The following is a 19169-nucleotide window of genomic DNA, read 5'->3' as shown; positions in this document are numbered from 1 at the left end:
ACCCGAAATGAGTGACAAACGGTTACTCACCAGTGACTCACGGCCTACCCGTACCCGGCCGCACCAGGGTCGCAAACGAGTACCGGGTATCGGGTAGGGTACGGGTATCGGGTACCCGGTTGCGACCTCTGGTTTACAGGCTCAGCTGTGAGTCTAACGGCTGCCCCAGTGGCCACCAGAACCCACCAGTTCTATTTTATTGTTCCAGTAGCCGAACGAATACATTATAAGGTCGCGCTCATTACACACAAAGTGCTCGCCACAAATGAACCACAATACTTTGCTGATCTTGTCAAGGAGCATAAATCATCAAGCAAAACTCCGGTCATCCTCGCAGCGGCGGCTTTTTGCGAGCCACTGAACAAAAACGGTCACTGCATTAATTTCAGATGCGCTTCTGCAGCCGTCTGGAATGCTCTTCCTTCCGAAATTAGGAAGCCACGATAGCTATGCATTTTTAAAGCTAGATTGAAAACTAATTTATTTACAACTGCCAGGTGTGTTTAGTTTGTTGTCCTTCCCTGCACCTCCGATTGGCATGGTTGGCTATGTACGATGCAAAAGATTTACAACATACATGTTGTACTTCCAGACTGTTGAATTCGGTTTCAGACTGGTGGCTACACATTTATTTATTTGTTCACTCAGACAACCGCAGGCTCTGCACACACACACGTGCACACGTTTCTTCTGGTGCTGCTGCCAGTCCTGCCAGGGCAACTTGCCACTGCTGGTTCCGATGCTGCTGCTCGTACTGACGCTGCTTCGGCTCCTTGTACTGATCGTGCCGGCGCTGCTTCTGCTCTTCCTGCCTCGTCCTGTGGCGGTCAACGGAGCTGTCCCCCCCCTCCCCGCCTTTGGCTTGGCCAGGACCGGTCTCAAACCCCGAATCTCAACCTGTGACGGCTTTGGAGCAGAATGATCTCCCGCGCCCAGACCTACAGGCTTCACTGTGCCGTCTAGCGCGAATTAAAAAAAGGGGGTGGCAGGACTTAGCACAATCCGTTGTACTCCATACATACATACATGGCAATATGTTCAGGAGACAATGTCGAGGTCTGCTCGCCACGGCGAGAGGGCTTCAGGAGTTGGTGTGGTTTTGCTATTCCTCCTCCGTTGAAAAAGCACAGACTACAGTGCTATATACTTACTAAATTGGTTGCGTCGGGGTGGTGGCGGGTTTAACGGCGCATTTATATTTACGCGCTCTAACCCAAACCAACCTTAAATGATGGATAATTATGGATAATATTGGTCGCGAAAGCCCTACTGCTACGTGCGACAGTCAGAACCGCGCGGCCGACGTTGTGGGTTGCACGGCCTCAATCGCACTCCCTGCGGCCTCGTCACCCACCAGCGAGGAAGCGGAACTCAGGGCGAGCAGGCGCAGAGAGGCGACCCCGCGCAGGACGTGCGACGAGAAGTCGACGTGCAGACTCAGCGAGAGGTGGCGCTGGGCGAGGCCGGGCTCCTGGGACAGAGAGCTGGGGTCCATGGCTCTTTTGGTCCTGCACAGCACACGAGGGGGTGGGGTGGGGGGTGCAGATGGCACAGCTGTCAACCCAATACGGTTCACCCCGTATTATTGTACAGGGAAATTGAGTTTTTTTAGGTCCATGCGGCGTACAGCCGTTTCCATACGGGCAAAACAAATTGTCTATTTGCTTGCGTTTCTCCCTTGTGATGGGACTTTGTAGGATGAACGTTGAGGTTTATAAGGGGCACGGGGTGACCAATAAGGTTTGGAATTGGTCTGTAACAAGGTAGGGGACCGATAAGGGGTTGTGGCAGCTATGAGTTGGTGATGGTGGTGAGAATGGGGTGGCCCACAGCAAGAGGCAGTCTCACACGGTGGCCAGGGCACACGTTCAAACAGTCGGCGGTTCGGGTTTATCCACGCCATGGAATCGCATCAATCAGAGTGGGGTGCACCAGGTGAGCCGGTCACGCAACGGCTCGCAGAGTCGGTCACTTGCGCAGTCGTCCAGATGGCGGTCGCAAATGCACAGTGGTTGGTAGCTCACGAGGGGAAGGGGGGCACACACCACGGACTATTTAGTCAGGCGAGGTCTGGCTGTCTGTGACAGGGGTCAGTCGCTCGCAGGTTCAGTCTGCGGAGGGTCAAAGGTTCCCAGCAGTCTCCTGCAATCCGGAGACGCGGCAGTACACGTGGACGCTCTAATCACCTACACAGGCTGTAGTCCACGCTGTGTCCCCACGCAGCTGTAGTCCCTGCTGTGTGTGTAGTAGCTGCTGTAGCTGCAGTAGCTGTAGTAGCTGTACAGGTACTCACTGCTGCTGTCCCTGTTGTAGTCAACGCTGAGTCTCTGTGAGTCCTGCTATGCCTGCAGCTGCTCCAGTCTCCAATGCCGTGGCTGTAGTGACGAGCTGCTGCTGCTGTACTCACTCAGGTGCTGTCCCTGTAGTCCCTGCTGTAGTCCCTATAGTAGTGCCTGCTGTAGTCAGTGCTGTAGTCCCTGCTGCAGTAGTCCCTGTAGTAGCTGTAGTAGCTACTGCTGTCCCTGTTGTACTCACGTGCTGTAGTTAGTTCCTGTAGTCGTAGCTGCTGCTGCTGCGACTGCTGCTGCTGTAGTTGCTGCTGCTGCTGTAGCTGCTGCTTTAGTAGCTGTAGCTGCTGCTACTGCTGCTGCTGTATCTGCTGTTGCTGCTGCGACTGCTGAGCCACTTCCTTGTCGCTCCGACTCTCCCAGCCAGGACGACTGCGGGCGGAGCCTCCTCCGACCAATCGCACGCGGCTCCTCGCCGCGCCGTGATGGCCAATCACGGCGCCGTTCATTCATTCCCACTGGGGGAACCACGTGACGGGTCATTCATTCCCACTGTAGGAACCACGTGACCGTTCATTCATTCCCACTAGGGGAACCACGTGACGGGTTGTTCATTCCCACTGTAGGAACCACGTGACCGTTCATTCATTCCCACTGGGGGAACCACGTGACGGGTTGTTCATTCCCACTGTGGGAACCAAGTGACGGTCATTCATTCCCACTGGGGGAACCACGTGACGGGTCGTTCATTCTCACTGTGGGAACCACGTGACGGGTCATTCATTCCCACTAGGGGAACCACGTGACGGTCATTCATTCCCACTGGGGGAACCACGTGACGGGTCGTTCATTCCCACTGTGGGAACCACGTGACGGGTCATTCATTCCCACTAGGGGAACCACGTGACGGTCATTCATTCCCACTGTGGGAACCACGTGACGGGTCATTCATTCCCACTAGGGGAACCACGTGACGGTCATTCATTCCCACTAGGGGAACCACGTGACGGGTCATTCATTCCCACTGGGGGAACCACGTGACGGGTCGTTCATTCCCACTGTGGGAACCACGTGACCGTTCATTCATTCCCACTGAGAACCGATCGGATGAGCGGACGGCGGCATCTCCTTCACGAATCTGTCCCTCCACGCAAACAATTTGACACATTCCATCAGTCGCACGACCTTCCTTGGGGGGTTGGGGGAGGTGCATCCTTTCCGTTCAGTTTTTCTTTTTCAGTGTTAGTTCAGTTTATTTATAGGTATAGCCCTGTGAGCCATTCGGTTCTTGTATCGGGTGCAACCGCAACAAAAAAAACATGAACAAGAAACATCTTAAAGTGACTACGCGCAACAGAAAAATCCAGGAAAAAACAGCAAAGTCTTCCAGAAAAAGCACCGTATATCAATGATGTGTGCAAAAATCCCAGTGGGATGCAAGTCAAACAATAACCATAAGACAATTTAGATTAAAGTTATCAGTCTAACTGTACTACAACAAACAAATAGGGCTAAACCAAAAGTTTTCGACATCACCAAAATAAAGCTATAAAAACAATGTAACAGTGATCACAGGAACTGTGATTCAAATTTAACAATAAACGATAAACATAACATGTACTACCAAACTTTGCAGCCATATCTGGCAGCATGAGTCACTCCATAACAGCAGGAGTATCAGTAGGAGTATCAAAATTTTAAATGCACCTTTAAAGATCAGCACACTAATAAAAACTCAAGATCATACTTTGCAGCGGTCATCCGGAGCGATACATTTGATTTCAGGCCATTCTGAATAGCAGTGGCAGCTAGGGGTGTACAACTCCTCTGGAACAGTTTTGAGTGAAAATCTCACAGGTAGTGATCCAAGTTGCAGTTTATTGGCGATAGCATTCCAGACCCTGGGGGTATCAATAGCAAAGGACTTCCTCCAGTATTTGTACGGCATTAAGGAATGTGAAGCGGTTAAATAAGCGAAGACCTTAGGTCACATTTGTTCTTCGAAACAGTGAGGAGATCCAGACGGTAGTCTGCGGATTTTTTTTGTAAGTACATCGTGAATAAATAAGATCTGATGCCGTCGATCATTAAGAGATGTTAAGTTTGACCCAATGTAGAGATCGCCGTGGTGGGTCCTATATGGGCAGTTCAATGCAAATCTTAAGGCCGAGTGATAAATGGAGTCAAGCTTCGTCAGTACAATCCTGGGGGCTGATTTATATACGATGTCGCAGTAATCAAGTAGAGGCAGTATGGTAGCTTTTATAAATTCCAAACGGAACATCAGGGGGAAGCAGTGCTTGTGTCGATACAAAAAAACAATTTTTTTGTCTTTTTACCAATATAATCAATGTGATCTTGAAAATTCATTTTTTTTTATCAAAGATGACCCCAATATACTTATATATCTTTACTTGCTCTATTTGATAATTATTTAAGGAATGTAATTAAGGAAAAATAACTTCCTCCTTTAGTCCTGGTGAGAAGCATAGCACCTTGGTTTTGGAGGTATTCAGGACTAGTTTAAGAGCAACTAGCTGATGTTGTAGTTTGTTGAAATCACGCTGGAGCTTAGCAACACGTCATCCAGAGAGCGGCCAGCAGAAATCAGTATCGTGTCATCTGCAAAAAGATTTACCCTGGAATGATCCAGGTCAGTTTCAGCAGCACTGGTTCAGTACAGGCAGTCAGGCGTGCTTGAAGTAATGCTGGTGAACTGCCAGCTGTCATAGGCAATGACTCCTCTATGAGATATGATGGGTCCTTGTTCAACAAAAAAAGAATATTGAATGAATATATTATACATACAGGGTGCTTCAAAAACATATTAACACTTACATGGGAATATCGTTTTTAATGGGAAAAGAACGGATAATGCACTTTAACATGAGAAGTCTCTGCTTGTTTGTCATCATTGTCATCGCCTACAATCTTCTCCAGGTGGTCTCCAGAGACCGGAGGCACATGTATTGTGTTATTGTTGCAAATTCTCGGAAGTGTTCACATTTATCTGAAGCACCATGTAAACATGATTTCTCACGATACTACACAAGGATACATTTTTACGAAACCACGATTATCGCGACACAGAATAATTTCCCAGTACCTTTTAAGAGGTGCGCTTCAGGGGTGAAGTGACTTTTGGAAAATAAACGGCAACATATCACTGTGGGCTACAAAATAAACGTCAGGACGCGCATACGAGCTGACGAACATTTTTAACTTTATTTGGAGTTGGTGTCAGTAGTTTTGAGTTGGTCTGAGTAGTTTGGAGTTGGTGTCAGTAGTTTGGTGTTGGTGTCAGTAGTTTGGAGTTGGTCTGAGTAGTTGGGAGTTGGTGTCAGTAGTTTGGTGTTGGTGTCAGTAGTTTGGGGTTGGTGTCAGTAGTTTGGTGTTGGTGTCAGTTGGCTTGCCAACCTGTAAGAGAGATGTATCACTTGCCACACTTTGACAGTGGAATCTGCTGACGCCAGCGCCAATTTAAAAAAAGGTAAATGAAAAAAAATACTTCAAGAAATACTTTCGCTTCTGTGTTATTTTCATGCATTTCTGCAGCGATGAATCTGGAACGCCTCAGACAACGCAACGATGGCTCTCAGATACCGCAGTGGACCTTGAAAATGTCGCCGTGCAGGACATGAGAACCTTATTGTTGAGAATGTTTGTTATCCACACAAACCTCATAACAAGGAGGCTTGCATGGTATTCTACCAGGCGATCCTGTTTGTACACGCACGCGGCTGAACTGCACTCAGTTTCAACCCATTTGTTCAAGCAAAATTACGTTCCTAAGTGTACCCTGATTTCAACATTTCATCCCATCAAAGTGGCTGCCAGTCGACGCACCCTATTACTCTACCAGGGTTAGTAAAATAAAGGCTCATCTTTGGGTTGTCAGCAGCGGTTGTCCTGCGGCGAGACCGGCCGGCCCACGCTTTAGGAATGTGGAATTTCCACCACCATCTCAGGGCAGCCAACGGTGATGAACACTGCTCATAACAAAACACTTGCTGCTGACGGGAAGTGTGATGGATACTTTTATTTTGATGTTGAGGGACGTGCCAAGGCGTTTTATCGTCTGCTTACCTGAAGACGGGCGCTTGTGTTGTGTTCGAAACGTCGTGATTTATTTTATTTTATTTCTACCTACGTGACTTTACAGAAAGAACCAAAAGAGTATGTCTGCTTACTTGTTTTGCTACATATATTCTGCTACGACGCAGCTCCTGATTTTCAAGTGTCATGTATGTTCCAGTGGTTTTACACAAAGGCAACATGCGGGAAACGTTGCTCTAGTCCAGTGGTTCTCAACCGAGGGTCCCCTGGGGGAACACGTGGCAATGTCTCGGAGGGCACGTGAGGTGATTCACCAACGTGTGCAATTATATCATACGCGAGAGTCATTGGTGAATAATCATGTTATATGAATCTGTAAATATAAAACAACTACTACAACATTTAAATCCATATGGTGACCTACAACTATTTAAAATACATTTATAAACTCACTGATTGTAAAACAATGTTGTTTCCAAGAGTAACCAGCGAGCGTGAACAAATATGGTCATGCATGCACAGCGTCCGTTGATTTTTTTATTCACTTGCAGTTACTAGCGAGTTAGGATACCTCACAGAGTGGACAATTGGTTCAATGTTGATGTTCATTATTCATACATTTATTTCTCGGAACCATGTTTGGTCAGGCAAGGGGACTCGGTTGAAACAAATTCAACAAGGTGGGATATACAGTCGCCAAACAAGGTTGATAATCATTGCTCAAGTCGACAAGCCGGTGGGTAGCATCCATCCTCAGGAAAAAGTTAATCTTTCAAAACCACAGCCTACATTTATGAGCTCAATGTGTCCATGAGTCACAGCAGTTATGCAATTGTCAAATGGAAAAAAATGAGGCCAGTTTGTTTATATCTAGGTCAAATGTCACATACTGGTCACCATCAATAATAGCATAGGACCCCTGGATATTTCCAGTCAGTAGGATCTCTTAACTCGACTCTGTTGGATTTTATGGCTCCAGTAGCTGAGCTCCAAGCTCAGCAGCAGCTCCTGACAACGACACAACTCAACATTCACCTGACACACCCACCACTGAGCACTTAACAGACACATCCATCCATGAACCATTAAAAGACGCCACTCACCTTGACACCAGACGCACCAAATACTTGCCACTCATCTAACGCTCAACACCTAGCTGACAACACGTAGCTGACAGGCGCAAAGGCAGGCACAGACGAGGAGACAGGCACAGTGGTGGCACCACCAGCAACACGAGCCATAATCGCAACATCAAATTTGATCATTGTAGACTCATTAATTGTAGACTCATTAACCCCACAGATGCAACAATTCTCACCGTGCAAAAGGCTATCTAACACTTTCACTTTACTCTGCAAACCCATCGCTTTTCTTGCTCTCTTTGACTTTTCCTCCCCTCCTGACCTTCACCACTCGCTGCACGCTTCGGGTCCACGGTTCAGGGCAAAATGAATGCGAATGACCAACGAGCAAAATATGCGGTTGCGATGCGACACGGTCTCCATGCGAAGCGAGAACTACGACAGACAGCTGATCAAGGTACGCGGCGCAACGGGCGACCACGGGTGGCGCTATGCCACGGAGGAGAACCGCGGCCCTGCAAAATGCCGAACTGCGTGTTGCGGACGCCGTGCTGAGCCGTGGATACTTAAAATTTCAAGGCCGTGATTGGTAAATTGGTATACAAATGTACCGACAGTACAGGGGCCTAGCGGTCACAGGGGGTAATGACAGGGGAATTAGCAAAGGAAGAGACTGGGGGGCCACAGAGATAATGACAGGTTAATTGACAGTGGACACAGGGGGTAATGACAGGAGAATTAGCATGAGAAGAGACTAGGGGCCACAGGGGGTAATGATGGGTTAAGGGACAGAGGGAAACGATCTAGGGTCTACGAAAAGGATCGAGAATAGGGGCTGTGGCCAAGTGATAGAAGGGAGCAGGTGCGGATCAGGGACCGAGAGCCATCGAGGTTTTAGAAAAGGTTCTAGAGAAGGGGCATGGCCACGGGTCAAGGGAAGGTCACACTGAGGATAAAAGGGGTTGAGAGGAGAGGCTCGGGGCTGTTGTGGGAGTCGGGGTCTTCGCCTGTTGAGTGTACGTGTCTTCAATAAAGATCATCATCTTCTTGGTTCTTTCGGTAAAGTCACGTAGAAGGGAAGTAATAAAATAATAAAAATAAAACATAATAAAATAATTCTCACGACGTTTCGACCACAACGCAAGCAGCCGTCCTCAGGTGAAACCAGGTCTGTCGAGGCGACAGAGTCTGAATGAAACAGCACACGTGCTTGGAGCATATATATAAGCTGGGTTGGAAGGGGGGGGGGGGGAAGGGCGCCTTGACAAAATAATTTGCATATCAAGAGGAATTTAGCATATTTATGGGAAATGCAGGTATGTGATTAGTACTACTTTGCCCGTGCATTATGCAGGATTAGCAGCATCTAAGGGAGGGGATATGGGTAGCATTAATAAAGGGAGAAGTGTTAATAGTATGTAGCTGCAGTAACTAAAACCACCACGTAAACAACTAAAGTATAAACTACATAATATCATCATTATACTAAATATACTCTACAATCCACTGCTGGATGAAGGGTCCCTCCCCAAGCCACCCCATTATCTCGAGACCTAACAATCCACCGCAGCCCCGCTATCCATGAGCTGATGTTGTCGCCCCATCTCCTCGGTGTGCGTCTTCTTGGGTGCCTTTTATTCATTTGACTCCCGCTCCATCGTTAGTCTCGAGCACGGCTATTCACCTCCAGCCGTCGTGGCAGGTCCTGCCCAAGACCAACGTGTACTCTCAATAGTTTGAATAATGCAGAGGTGGCCAACTGGCGTCTCTTGAGCCATGTGCGGCTCTTTAATCTCCCACATGGGGCATAACGTAGAAGATACTAATATAACAGTAGCAAAGAATAATATATGTCTCCCGTGCTGTACCGAAAACTCTGAATATATACACACTTATACATATAAATATACTTGCTTATTTGCAGAACTCAAGGGTATTTTTGGTGGCTCCTGGTCTGTGACAAGTTGGCCACCCTTGGCAAGTCTCTAAATTGCACGTGTTCTCCAATCCCTGTGATCCTCTTCTTCACAATATGCAGTAAATTCCAAGTGTGCATCACTCCACGCTTCCTTGCACACCTTTTCAGTCTTCCTTGTCAGGGATCATGTTACTGATCCCTGTCTCTGAAGGCAGAGCGCAATCATACCAGGCTCCTCGAGGAACAAAGACGGTTAGCACATCGTGCGTCTGCGGCCGTCTGGAACGCTCTTGCGATATTAGGAAGCCACCTGAGCTATGAACTTTTAAATCGTCCAGATTGAAAACTAATTTCTTTAAAACTGCTTTGTGTTTAGTTTGTTATCCTTCCACCGCACCTCGGATTAGCATGGGTTGGCTACGTATGGTGCGAAAGAAGTTCAACATACAGTACATAAACTGCCTGTGATGTTGTGGATGGGAATACAACACATTGTTTGCTCGGATTCGCCTACAAAGAAGTGGGCAGTGTGCTGTTTGTGGCGTGAGCATGACATCGTGTGGCCGGCCATTCTCGCGGTGGAGGACCTTTGAAAATTAAGTGCTGCCCTCAGAACCACTTGTGATTCTGTTTCTGTCGTGACCCTATGGCCTCTTACAGAACGAAGTTGAATAAGAACCCTGTTTCACGTTAGTTCCCACATCCTTTGATTTTTTTGTCAGCCTGTGATCTCCTTTACAATAAATTTCTGGGTAAATAGGCAGGGTCAGGCCCAGTCACATTGAGCTACGATGTGGAAGTGGAGGAGCTAAGTTGAAGATACTAGCTAGAAGTGGAAGTAGCTATGTGGAAGAATCATAGACTTATTAATAGCAAATAGTCTCAATGAAGCCGGGCAGAGCTCTTGAATTGCAAAGCCTTGAGAAGGTCCAACAGATAGATTCAATTTGAGTTCAGTGTGGGTTAAGTCTTAAAGATTTGGCCATCACTTTCTGGGTCTGGGTTCTACCATCGATGCGTTCCCAACAAGGCAACAAACGCAAGAGTTTGGGATCTCAGGGTCACCCCTTGACCGAGATGTAATTATGTCACTCATGCCAGAATGTTTGAGGAGACTAATAACAAAAAAAAAAACTAGTGTCGCATTGATAGACCTCCACAGCCGCTGTCAGGATCCGTTTCAGGAAAGAAAAACAGAGAGGATATTTGAAAGGTCAGTCGAATAATCTTGGGAGAGATGATATCGTGCAGAATAAGTATAACCCGTAAAAACAAAGTTTTTCACTCTAAATCCTTTATATGCGTGGCGGCTAGAGTCCTCTCGTCCTCTGGCTTGAGATGGCTGCCACCTATGGGTCAGATGATTGTCTGCAGTATTAAACAATTGGTAATTAAATATTTAATTTGTTTTCCCTAAACAGTGTAAATTTTTGGAAAAAAAATTTCACGAACATTCATTGTCTCGCACAACGAGTCTGTGTGCAAAATGTCAGCTCGATTGGATCACGGGAAGTGGGTTAAAAACGACCGAAAGGTTTGCACGGTCGTAAGCAAGCAAGCAAGCGAGCTTAATATAAAGGATTTAAAAAGACTGAGAACATACCTGTCACCCCATACGATTTACCCGTATTCTTGTACAGAGAAATGTAGTCTTCAGGCCCATACGGTGGACAGCCATTTAAATTCGGGCAAAAACGTGTTTTGTCTATTTGTTTGATTTTCTCTCCCTTGTGATGGGACTTTGTAGGATGAACGTTGAGATTTATAAGGGGCACGGAGTGACCAATAAGGTCTGAATTGGTCTGTAATAAGGTAGGGCACTGACAAGGGGTTGACAGGTTTGTTGAATACACTTTGATTGTTCCACGTTTGTGGATTTACTTTTAATTAAATGGGTGACACCAAGGCTGCGTATGAATTGAGTATATTTGATCAGAGTAGTTATAATCACAAGTGTGGTTGATATATATTTTAACAAACACGAGGTGGCGCCCATGAGTAATCTGCTGAGAAGTGACCCAAACGATACGTTCACATTTTCCCCATTCTCTACTAAAACGTAAAATTCCAACAATGGAAAATACAAAGTATACAAAGTAAACCTGTAACTGAATGTGGATTTTTTTTCATTCATGAAGTCAAGTTTCATGGACAGCAATTACAGTCGAAACGAAGACCAAACAGAACGATGCCCTTAGGAGGGCCATATTCATATCTTGATGTGAAGCACACTAAACTCATCGCCCTGGCGCGTTTTAACCAAAAATGAGATGAAGAGCCACATTCACCGAGGTGTTAACATAGCCCACTGATGTGCAGCAGTAAAACTATGCATTCTAGACAACAACAGTAGCAGTAAACTTGTACTGCAATTCCCAAACCTTTTCACACTTTATGCAGGTGATCACTTTGAACTGTAACTCAAAAATAACTGCAATGGCCACATTGCACAAATAAAAATGTCAACGCGTACAGTGTGTTCACAAATTGCCGGGCTCATTCATTTTGTTAAAACCCCACTGATGGGATAAATGTGGCTGCCGTATGAAAGACCATTTTAGATCATTTGCAGCTCGTAATGTTATTTATATTTAGCGTTTTATATTGCATGCATCTAAAAAGTAATATTTAAAAAGGAAAAAAAACCCAGCCCTTAAAGAATTGAAAATTACAATCCAATTCTGGAACTCGCAACCAACTGCTATAGGAGTTACTTCAGGCGATTACTGAACAAGGGCTGTTTGGTACGTGATATATTTTTGACCAGCGTAGAGATGCAGCTAACAAATCAGCATTAGTTGGCTTGCTGTTCCCCCTTCGAATATTGGGGGTGCCATTTTAAAATGATTGGGATCCACTGAAAAATCCAATTTTGTGGCACGCGGTATTTCAGCTCACGTTATTTCGAGGACACACTAAAGATAACAGACCCTAATGCAAACCAGAAGACATCGGTATTATTGCAGAAGTGTATCATTGGCATAAAAAAAAATAACAACAGCAGGGTGGATCCTCGCATGCAAACCCCTTTATTTAATCAGGTGAGATCCCGTTTGAAAGTTTTTATTTCAGTTAACTTGAAAAGACTAAATATGTAGTTTGGCAAACGAAGCAGAGCACACAGTAACAAGATCTTACTTTACGTGAATGTGCCCATGCTCATGAAGGCTGGCATGTAATTTGCAAATCACTTCGATGTGCAATGCTTAGCCGTTAAATGTCAGAGGACTTGACGGTCGAACCGAGAACTTTGTTGGCAGCTTCGACGGCGACGTTTTTGTCGATCCCTGAAACGATACGATCGGTCATCAGCAGCGCCTGCGTGTCTCTCTTCAAGGGGGGTTGATGTCCAAATTACACGTTGGCACATGGTGGCAACGTCTGAAGTTCTGGGTTCACACTCGAGATCTGTAAAAAGCTGTTGTTGAGGTATGGAGGAAAAGAGATTAAGATTGACACGAGAGGATTTATCCACAACCCTGGCTGTCGCCTGATGAGGCTGGTTGTAATTACCGGCGAAACGTCGTACTCGAATTGCAGATGTTGTGGGTTTACTCTCCAACACACCAATGTGCTGAACTAGTAACGAATTGGCATCTTTTGTTTATGTGACAAACCTTACTAATTGGCTGTGTCAGGTGGTGGTAGTTTTAGCAACGTATTTATATTCATGCAATCTAACCCAAAACCCTCTATTATGGATAATATTGATCGTGAAATGAGTTTGTCGTATTATTCAACTCAGCTAATGTGACATTTCACAATCACTGGGCACAGTTGCCACAATTTTCACATGTGTCCTCAGCTTTCATAATTTTGGCCCAACAGAAGTCCTTGGACTTCTTCAGTGTACAACACATTTATTGGATGTCTACACATTGGCAGTGTGGAGGTTGTGGAGGATGCTAGGAATTTCATGATTTCTTATCACTGTGGAAACGTAGCGTCAGTGTAATGGGCCTTGGCAACGTGCAGCTCAGTGTCATGTGAGCATTAGTAGTTTGTGTGCGTTTACACCCGTGTAAGGAACACTGATAAGTAGAACCCCATAAAGTAAATACATAAGCAATCAATACTCATTGAGTAAAACGGATTATTTTGTTGCTATAAATTTCCACGTGATAAAGCCACTTCGTTGAGCTATAATTTGTGGCCAGGTCGCTTCAGAAAAAGAGCTGTGTAGCTCAGTGGGCCTTACCTGGTGAACTAATTTTTTTTTAAAAAGCCTATTGGAACTCCTTGACACATGTATTAACGAGCTTGCGATGCGTCACCTTGCTGGCTGAGCCACAACGAGGCTTTCCTGGCGAGCAGATCCCACTCGAGTTTCTGCTCGGCAGCTTGAGACTGCAGCCAAACGAGCGCCAGCACCGTGGCCCACACCTCGCTCGCCATGCCCTGCCGGGGAACAGAGATTTTGCTGTAGGATGCAAACACCCCCCTCTGCCCATTCTTCCCCCACCCTCACAGGCTTCCTCGTCCCGCCAAAATAATTACCCACCGGCCGCCACTGGCAACACCACCTCATCCACAACACCGCCAAACAGCTCTGCCACTGTGACGGAGGACAACAACCCCTCCTACGCAGATTACATCAACCTTTTTCTCACTATCGCACTGGGATCCACCGACCGCAACCTAAATAAGTAAACCCGTAAAATAAAGTTTTTCACTATAAATACTTTATATGCGTGGCGGCTAGAGTCCTCTCGTCCTCTGGCTTGAGATGGCTGCAACCTATGGGTCAGATGATTGTCTGCAGTATTAAACAATTGGTAATTAAATATAATATTTTTGTCCTATAAAGTGTAAAATTTTGGAAAAAAATTTTCACGAACATTAATTGTCACGCACAACGAGTCTGTGTGGAAAATGTCAACTCGATTGGATCATGGGAAGTGGGTTAAAAAACGACCGAAAGATTTACACGGTCGTAAGCAAGCAAGCACGCAAGCAAGCAAGCGAACTTAATATAAAGGATTTAAAAACGAGCGAAAGATTTGCACGGTCCTAAGCAAGCAAGCGAACTTAATATAAAGGATTTAAAAATATATTCGCCTGTAGGAGGACGCGGGGATAGATCCCGCGACCTTTGGCATGGGAAGCGAGGGCGCTACCAACTGCGCTACTCCGCCACGGCCTGTGGAGGGGTTACGCTCTGGGCTCTTACACTCTGACGTTCAGCCAAAGCCATGAATGCGTTCTATTTGAATATATGTAAAATAAATTTTTTTTGCCTAAAAAGTGTAAAATTTTGGGAATTTTTTTTCACGAACAATAATTGTCTGGCACAACGAGTCTGTGTGGAAAATGTCAGCTCGATTGGATTACGGGAAGTGGGTTAAAAAACGACCGAAAGATTTGTACGGTCCTAAGCAAGCAAGCAAGCACGCGAACTTAATATAAAGGATTTAAAAACGACCTCAGCACTAAGCGCTATTAAAACGAGGCTGAATGTCTGCTTGTCCTACTGGGCAACGCCTTGCCCCACTGAGCAACGGCTTTCCCTACTGTAAGTACACATGAAGCAAAAATGCACGATAGCGGGTTCGGAGCGGGATTTCTACAAGAGGACTAAGTGGGCAGCAGAGGGGGTGTGTCTAATCTTCGCAGGCAGTTTCAAACGTAACATTTTGCACGCACTTCCCCGGTGTCGGTGGTCTGGCACTACGTATCCTCGCGAATACTGGAGTCCGGCAGGTCGCGAATAGGGAATTAGTATACATTGAGTAACTCGCCAATATGCGAAGCTCGTGAATTCAGAATCCCACTGCAAATCTCACCTTTGGCGCCTCGCTCTGAAGGTCTCCCAATGGCATTTGGACCACGGCCGCCAGCTGCTCCAAGCTCTTCCACGATCCTTCTGCCTGCTGCAAATAGACTAGTTGATCTAGTATGGTAGAACACACAGACAGAAAAAAAGAGAACAAAAACGTCATTAGCTGACCCAGCAGACCGTGCCCATGGTAGTCTCGGTGGCCCTCCCGGAGGAGAGAGTTTTATTGTGAAGGCTGGCGAGGCCGGTGATGTCGCGCTACCACGTGCGGCAGACTTTAGGATGGCTGGGCGAGGCGGCTGGTCAAAGAAGGATTCCTCCAGGATAAATAACGATTCTGATTCTGAAGGAAGAAGAAACGTCCAGCTGGAATTTGACGTCATCCATTACAGTGGCGTCACGTATTTACTCGACATACTTTGTTTGCACAGGCTCATTTGGATGGTTGATCGGGAAATGAACGCGTAGTGTAAACAGTGTAAACTCTCATACAGGAGAGTGTAGAAGCCAGCAGACAGTGTAAACAGGGCTAAATAGGGCGTTTTATGATCCTTGATAATTATTTCACGTACCCGATGAAGCTAATCATTTAACACAAGGTTATATAATTGGTTTAAGCAATTTTAAACAAATGTTTTAAGTTCTACATTTACATTAATATTACTTGCAAGTTCATTTTTTTGTGCTTTTTGCGATGCATTCAAATATTTGAATGTAAAAATGTTTGCATGGCTTAGTCACTGTTAATGAATTATCTATATATATAAAATCGCAAATCTGTCTGTCTGTCTGTGTGTGTGTCTGTCTGTCTGTGTGTCGCCGGACCATACGCAGTTTCATTGGACGAAATATGAGGGATTTGCGAGACACGATTGGTCCGTTTGGTTTACCACGGCGGTTGCTCCTGGCAACGGGTAGCGACGCATTCGCTGCGGGGTGGACGCCATTTTTAATTCCCGTTAAAAATATGCGCACGCATTAACACGCGACTCTGAGGTAAATTCATCAAAGTTTTACGTCCTCTTCACTCCCCCCCCCCACCCCAATGTGTGCAATTACTATTATAGGGTCGGTAGATAATAAAATTATAGCGATTAAACATTATTATTGTAACGCGGGGGGGGGGGGAGTAACGGCCCCAGTACCCAGCCTCAGCCGGGTGGACAATCTAGGCGAGGCCGGAGGCTCTGCACGGTACTAGGCCTCGACACCCCACCCGTGTCAAGCGACGACTTTGTGGTATAAACTCGATATACCCAGCGTCAGAGGTGTGGACTCGAGTCATGTGACTTGGACTCGAGTCAGACTCGAGTCATGAATTTGATGACTTCAACTCGACTTGGACTTGCATAACAATGACTTTGTCCCACCTCTGCCCAGCGTTGCCCGCTGGGAAAATACATTTAAAATCTTCTGAAAACTTTCAAACATTACATACCAATGAAAAAACAACTGTGTAATTACTTTTAAACCCGACGCGCCAAGAATCGATTCTTTAAATGTTGACTGTACAAATAGTCATTAAGCTGGGTGAGCGTACTGGCAGTCTATAATGTAGACTGTTGCCTGGTTATTAAGCTGGGTGGGTGTACTGGCAGTCTATAATGTAGACTGTAGCCTGCTTATTAAGGAAAGTGAGTCAATTTGTAACACGTAGGCTTTCGCGACCATCGCCACTGGGGAGACAAAGGCGGACGGGCGCGGTGGATCCAAGTCCCGGGCGAAGCCGGGTAGTACAGCTAGTCTCATAATAAAGGTATTTGAGTTCGATCGCGTTATTTATAAATGTGTCGTAACCCTCCACCACCCGACACGGCCAAACAGTAAAAAATGTGTCACATTTACAAAGGACAAATAGTTCACTACTTTAGCCCACTGGTGTGTTGAAGAGTGAATCAACATCATTTAAAATTTGAGTACGACGTTTCGCTGGCAATTACATCCAGCTTCATCGGGCTCTTTGCCAGAATGGTGAAGCTCTCCTCTTGCTCCCGGTCTTAAATAGTGCAGCAGCAGGGTGACGTTATAATTTAATTCATTCTGGTGCAGTGATTTGAGGTGGAGAGGAGGAGGGTATTGTAATTATATAATATATTGGTAATCATTCAATTGTTATTCATTGGTATTTGTTTCCCTCATAAGGAATTGTAATTGTATTATATATTTTATTTAATAATACGCTTCCACGCCGCACTAAGCCTAACAAAGTTTTTTGTGTTTTTTTAATCAAATGATACACATCATGTGTGCAGGAACTAGAAGGTCAGCCCCGCATCTGCCTTACTCACCCATCTGAGTGCAGGCAGGTCGTGTGATACTACACCAACTAGGAGAGGTCGGTGACATTTCCTGGGATCCTCTTCTGTATCTTTCTACAGGAAAGAATTAACAAGTTATACAATTGTAATGCGAGCAAGGACAGGGTCACGTGAGTGTGGGCGGAGTCAGGGTCACGTGAGGAGGAGGAGTCAGGGTCACGTGAGGGGGAGGATATAAGGGAAGAACCGGAAGGGGATCGGGAGTGGAGACAGAATAGAGAAGGGAGAGGCCACGCGGAGTGCTGGCAAGGAGTGGCGCGATTGCTATGAGGTGGGAGTCACGGCGCCGTCGGCCAGCGGTGTTCGTGGGCAGCAGGGTGTCTGCAGAGTGTGCGGGAGCACACGGAGCAGCAGTGTGGCTGCTGAGTGTGCGGAGTAACACGAAGGAGCAGGGTGGCTGCGGAGTGTACGGAGCACACGGGCAGCGGTGTGGCTGCAGAGAGAGAGAGCGGAGGACGACGTGCGGAGGCACGAGGCGGAGAAGGTGCGGGTCCGAGCGGAGACATCGCGGGGTGCGAGCAAGAACCCAATAAAGGACACGGAGAACAACATCGCCTGAGAGTCCTTTATTACACAATCAACATCTCACCGTGTATTATTATGAATTGCCATTACTGCCTTCCACTTAAGAAACTCACATGCTGGTTTTACGATCAGGCATCATTTCAAGTTATGGCATCAACCTGATCCATTTTGTCAGTGTGTAATAGTTGTTCAAATATCTCTCCAAATCACTGTATGTGTTCAATTCAATGAGAAAAGCATTTTTCTTCAGCCGATTTAAAATGTAACTAGGCTTTTCTGTGTTTTATTTTGCCCATCGTCTTGACGCCATGCAGCCTATGGGCACCCATGTCCGCTGGAGTCGACATGTCACACAATACCCCTTTGTTTCACTGGCACATCCGAGTCATAGCAAATTCGACTCCAAACCGATCTGATCTGATCCACGATTTTGCCAATCTGATCACTCAATCTGGGTCGATCAGTTGACCGACTGATCAGGATAAAATATGACTCGATCATGGCTGATGACGATGATAGTTGTTGAGTCCAGAAAAAAATCTTTTGAACGTGAAAACAATTTTGGATGCCACTTACTTTCAAGGGACAGACTGGAGATTCTTGGTGTGCAGGACACACGACGTTTCAAGTAGAGCCCTGAACCAGGTGCTGCCGGGAAACAAATGGCAGAATTTCACGAGCCAACATTAAATACAGAGCATCAATGATTTGCTCAATAGATCCGCTGTGTATCAATTTCAGTGAAGCATTACAAGCCTAGCTCTCAGATGGGTTTTCGGTTTAAGCGAATTTGTATGACGATGGAGGTGGTGGTGATGGTGAATAATTCAGGAGGACGACTCCTTGGAAGAATGCGGGTGTTTGAGAACAACGCTGCACGACTGTTATCATTTTAGCACTCTGGGAGCAGGAGCAGCAACACTTTTCCTGACTGAATTCGTGTTCTCAATTAATGGACCTCACAGTCGACTCGTATAAAAGTACATAGAAAATAAAAATGCACAATAGCGAGTTCAGAACGGGATTACTACTAGACTAAGGACAAAGCAGTCAGCCGAGGGGGCGTGCCTACACTTCGCAGGAAGTTTCAATTGTAAAATTGTGCGCATACCTCCCTGGTGTCGGTGGTCTGTAGGCACTATGTACACTTGCGAATGCTGGAGTCCGGCGGGTCGCAAATAGGGAATTATTATACATTTAATAACT

General features: G+C 46.1%; 2 protein-coding genes across 3 annotated transcripts in view; both read right to left on the bottom strand.

Annotated features, from left to right (window-relative positions):
- The window catches only part of LTA4H (leukotriene A4 hydrolase), a 129664-nt gene extending 126966 nt beyond the window's left edge, over window positions 1-2698 (bottom strand). Inside the window, exons 1-2 of one of the 2 annotated variants that reach the window (XM_061563076.1) lie at window positions 2536-2698; window positions 1355-1508 (exon numbers count right to left, since the gene is read on the bottom strand). In XM_061563076.1, the coding sequence (XP_061419060.1) occupies window positions 1355-1495 (141 nt within the window). In that variant the 5' untranslated portion in view covers window positions 1496-1508; window positions 2536-2698. Of the gene's footprint in view, window positions 1-1354; window positions 1509-2293; window positions 2314-2535 lie in introns of those variants that run through there. The other variant, XM_061563077.1, reaches the window with a different exon arrangement.
- Window positions 2699-12128: 9430 nt separating this feature from the next.
- Window positions 12129-19169, bottom strand: part of LOC133349535 (von Willebrand factor A domain-containing protein 5A-like) — a 47429-nt gene continuing 40388 nt past the window's right edge. Inside the window, exons 16-20 of the mRNA XM_061563075.1 lie at window positions 18540-18611; window positions 17409-17492; window positions 15128-15234; window positions 13619-13742; window positions 12129-12631 (exon numbers count right to left, since the gene is read on the bottom strand). Of these exons, the coding sequence (XP_061419059.1) occupies window positions 12558-12631; window positions 13619-13742; window positions 15128-15234; window positions 17409-17492; window positions 18540-18611 (461 nt within the window). The 3' untranslated portion in view covers window positions 12129-12557. The remainder of the gene's footprint in view (window positions 12632-13618; window positions 13743-15127; window positions 15235-17408; window positions 17493-18539; window positions 18612-19169) is intronic.

This window comes from Lethenteron reissneri, chromosome 30, assembly GCF_015708825.2.
Source record: "Lethenteron reissneri isolate LAM-NWPU_2019-01 chromosome 30, ASM1570882v1, whole genome shotgun sequence".
Classification (NCBI taxonomy): domain Eukaryota; kingdom Metazoa; phylum Chordata; class Hyperoartia; order Petromyzontiformes; family Petromyzontidae; genus Lethenteron; species Lethenteron reissneri.
The sequence above is the reverse complement of the archived record's forward strand: the minus strand, read 5'-3'. Positions and strand labels throughout refer to the sequence as shown.